This window comes from Vigna unguiculata, chromosome 5, assembly GCF_037176805.1.
Source record: "Vigna unguiculata cultivar grain cowpea cultivar isolate G323 ecotype 2 chromosome 5, ASM3717680v1, whole genome shotgun sequence".
Lineage (NCBI taxonomy): Eukaryota > Viridiplantae > Streptophyta > Magnoliopsida > Fabales > Fabaceae > Vigna > Vigna unguiculata.
This window is the reverse complement of record NC_140796.1, coordinates 13,786,421-13,791,057: the sequence shown is the minus strand read 5'-3', so window position 1 is coordinate 13,791,057 and position 4,637 is coordinate 13,786,421. Positions and strand designations below refer to the sequence as shown.

At 34.8% G+C, this 4,637-nt stretch overlaps 1 protein-coding gene across 1 annotated transcript; it reads left to right on the top strand.

The window, feature by feature from the left end:
• The first annotated feature begins 549 nt into the window (after nt 1-549).
• Nucleotides 550-1,595, top strand: LOC114183959 (RING/U-box superfamily protein). The gene has a single exon (XM_028071169.2). The coding sequence runs from the start codon at nt 767-769 to the stop codon at nt 1,391-1,393; it is 627 nt and encodes a 208-aa protein (XP_027926970.1). The 5' UTR covers nt 550-766; the 3' UTR covers nt 1,394-1,595.
• The last annotated feature ends 3,042 nt before the right edge of the window (nt 1,596-4,637 follow it).

The following is a 4,637-nucleotide window of genomic DNA, read 5'->3' as shown; positions in this document are numbered from 1 at the left end:
GTTGGGATCATATGTACTTTGTGACTTTTATGTAAACTTTCTACTATATGTATGTGTAAAAAGAAAGAAGTAGATTTTGTTTTGCAATCTTGTGATTTGGTTGTTATATTGAATGCTTGAAAATAGAAGAATTTATGTTCATGATCTTGAAATGGATTGATATTAGAAAATACTTTCTAAACTATGTCAAATCTTCCATTATCTTTGACAACTAGGATCAAAGCTTGAAGCTTTTGTTCCTACTTTTAATGTAAGAGTATATATTTGTTGATGAAGAAATTGATAGATTATTTTAAAATATTAGAAGACCCATATTAAAGAATTAACTTAGACTAATGTTTTGAACTTGAAAGGTAGAAACTTATCAACAATCAATTTAGTTTCTCGAGTACCCTTAATACTATAAAATTATAAAAGTAAAAAAAAATATTGAAAAAAAAAATAGAGAATGAGAAAGAAACAAATTAAAGAGGGTCCAGCTACGACTTCTTTGTTCACATATCACCTAGAAAAAAATTCTCCATTTTCTTCACTCACCCACCCAAACCAATTATTGCTTCAAAGAATTCATCCACCTTCAATCCCTTTCATTACTAACAACCATTTTCAATCACCTTTTCTACCATAAATAAATAAAAATAAAACCAACAAAAAAAAAGTTAAAAACGAAAAAAGTTCCCAAATGAAACCACATATCACTTAATAATAATAGTAATAATAAATATTAATAATAATTATAATCCATTCTCTCTCTTTCTCTATCGCAATGCAAAACTCACCCACGGTCGTCGCGGCTCCGCCGCCGCGTCCCGCCAGCCAAATCACCGTCATACCCTTCCCGCCGCCGCATCCCTTCGACGGCGCCCCCAGCTCCATATTCCAGATCACCGTCCTCCCCTTTCCCCCGCCGCCGCCGTTCGCCGACCCTCCCAGCTCCGTCGATCTCTCCCCGTTCGAGTTCCTCCTCGCACTCCTCGCCGTCGTCACTATCCCGGCGCTAATCTACACCTTCATCTTCGCCTTCGGTTGCCCCTCGCACCGCCGCCGCCGCGGGGATCCCTCAGCTAGCGAGTCCTCCGTCGCGTCGGAGGCATCCCACCGTGAGATCGAACTCGCCAGCGTCGACGCAGGGGTGAAGTACCGGAAAGAGGAGCACTCCAAAGAGATCGGCGGCGAGTGTCCGGTGTGCCTCTCGGTGTTCGCCGACGGCGAAGAAGTCCGGCAGCTGAGCGCGTGCAAACACTCGTTTCACGCCTCTTGCATTAACTTGTGGCTCAGTAACCACTCCAATTGCCCGATTTGTCGCGCCACCATAGCCGTCGTCGCCGCCACCAAACCCAACGGTGATTTGCACGAGAGTCACCGTGAGCGTGATGAGTCAAGTATGGTTTGATTTCTAATTTTTTTTTCTATTTTTGTTAAATATGGAGTTTTTAAGTTTTATATTTATGATGTTCAATTATTACCTTATACTAGAGTACAGATTTTCTGAGTAGTTTCCACTCCAAAAGGGTATGTGGCAGTTGAATAAAGACTGAATTGCAGTGTAATGAAAAAACTATTTCCTTAAAATGAAAAAAAAAATTACTGTGGAATGTTTTGTACCTGGAATATTGTAATATTTTCAATATGATGTTTTCATTTTTAGGATAAGAAGGAAATAATCACTTAAATAAATTGAATTTAATCAATTGAAATCAAATTAAGATTTTTCCGGTGAAATATAGATTTGTTTCTTCCATACCTCGCGTGGAGTTTTGGATGTAGCAGATAAAGAGCCGAACTGGAAATGAAGGAGTATAACTAAGATAAAAAATTAAAACGCTTTCAATAATTTTTTTTGCTTTTTTACATTACATCAATATTTTCCAGGTCATATAATACAAGAAATTAAAATATAGTATGTTTCAACAAGTTCTTTCATAAACTCTCACCAAAATAGAAAGTAATAGTTTTGAACAACTTATTGACGTGGGAATCCTTCTGAATAGGGAAATAATCAACTTAAAAAATCTTATTTCTCACAACATTTTCTTAAAATTGATTTGAATAAAACTAAAAGTAACAATGTAAAATAGAAGTATTTTCACCAAATGGCGGCGCAAGGGATAAAGAAATATCTTCTTGTTATTCTATTTTGCCCATTGAAGTTTTAAAATTTAAATCTCAATCATAATTGGTTACAAAATTTGAAGTTATGATTATGTTTCTCATATGAAATTTGTAGTAGTATGTAAAAGCTAAAAGAAAAAGGTGGGTGGCATAGTGAAGTTAGAATAAGATTGATTGAGAAAGTAATGAAGCGTATGAAAATGCAGATGTAGTGGTTCCTGAATGAGTAATAAATGAGTATGAGATAGATCCATGGTTGCATCTTCAAGTTGTGATGAATGAAGTTGTTGTATTGAATTCACCTTTGACAAAAGAACGAATGAAAGCATGTGCAATTGTAATAACCACCAAGAAGACCTTACAACATGGGGTCCACCATTGCTTACAATTCATTTACACTATTGTAATAACTCAAGTTTAGAAAACTAATGGTAGAGTAAATTGAAATTAAGATGTATTGCAATTTGAACTGCCTTTAATTTGTATGATTTTTCAAATAATTTATTTAAATATAATAATTTAATTTGTTTATTTAGATAGTGTATTTTAATTATTAGTAAATAAATAAATCATTTTAAAATTTAAATATATTTTTATCCTTAAAAAAGTATTTGTTTGTTTTAAATTAGTAGGTGTTAGCTAAATTTTTATTCAAGGTCTGATAGCAGTATGTGTGTGCGATTTGTTGTGAGGGTTGGTTTGCAAAATAAAAATGAATGGAAAGGGTAGGGGTTTTGGAGTTTATTACATGTTGGGTGGAATGGGGTTTCAGAAACTCAGCCATAGGATGCTGTTTATGGAAAAAAAATTGTTTTTATTTTGTTTCCTTTTACAAAAAGTAGTATATTCCATTTTTTTCTTTGTTGTGGTATGCCAAATTTTTCTTTACCTTCTCTCACATCGTGTTACAACTTTAGTTTGCAATTTGGTATTGTAAAATAATATTATAATAAGTTATTTCTTATTTAATACCGATGATAATTAGGTAATGGCCATAAAAGTAATTCCAACAATAAAGTAGGTTTAAAACAGTGTGTATAACATAAGACATAATTTATTTACTAAGCATCTACTCTTCATTAAAATTAACTCAAAATTATTAAGTTAATTATGTCACAAATTCAACTGAGTCGATTATCGTTAATACTATGAAAGGATGCTCAAAGAAAAAAAAAATCACCGTATGGAGTTAAGAGTAAGATGTCAACTAGCAACCAACTTCTTGTTCCGATAAAAAAAAAACACTTTTTCTACCGACAACCGGTATTTAGAATATCCTTTAAACTCAAAATCTTTTAATTTGTGCTCTCTGAACTCCTTCTGCAAAAGGGAGCTCCTCCATATTTATAGAGTCAACATTCAGTTTTATATTGAGATATTTTCCCCTTAACTCGGGATACAGTGGTTATAACTACTCGCTAACTACTCGCAAGATCATGGTTTGAATGGTTGCGAAAGTTGCAAGTCGTCTCCTTAGGTATTAGGATATTTAGGTATTTATGCTAGGGTGTGGGTCTAGGAGCTGAGGTTGTGGCTTTGGCATGTGTGGTTCGCCCCCTCTGGTGGATGCATTTGGGTAGCCTCATCTTCTGGATGAGCTATTTCCCCAATGCCTCACCTCGTCTATAGGATGAGGGCCTTATCCTTTGAATGAGCTGTTATGGAGACATCATCCTCTGAATGGTCTGCTTCCCAGGTATCTCACCTTGTCTTTAGGATGAAGACCTCATCCTTTGGATGAACAATTATGAAGACCTCATCTTCTGGATGACCTGCTTCTCAAGTGTCTCACCTCGTCTCTAAGATGAAGACCTCATCCTCTGGATAATCTGTTTCCCAAGTGCCTCACCTCGTCTCTAGGATGAAGACCTCATCCTTTAGATGATCTGCTTCCCAGGTGTCTCACCTCGTCTATAGGATGAAGACACGATTCTCTAGATGAGCTGCTTCCCAGGTGCCTCACCTCGTCTCAAGGATGAAGACCTTAACCTCTAGATGAGCAACTATGAAAACCTCATCCTATGGATGATCTACTATGAAGACCTCATGGATGAGATGCTATGAAGACCTCATCCTCTGGATGAGCTGCTATGAAGACCTCATCCTTTGGATGAGCTTCTTCCCGCTCTAGGGTGTTTGAATTTGTACCAGTAATTAGGTTGAGACGGTACACTATAGTTTGTTAGTTTTGTCATATATATATATATATATATATATATATATATATATATATATATATATATATATATATATATATATATATATATATATATATACTTTGATTATTTTCTTTACATGTATTGAATAATACAATGTTCACAAATACATTATGTTTCTTGTTTCTTTCTCTTGTTTGTTTCTCCTTTCTTTTTCTTTGTTCTCTTGGTCCTATTTCTTGAAGATGGATAATGATTCTATGTTATGGTATCAAAGCTCTTTTTAGGAAAAACTTTATTGTGATTCACTCTGTTTATTTTTCTTGATTTTATTTTCTCTTTTCTTCCATTATTGTCTTCTTTTCTTTC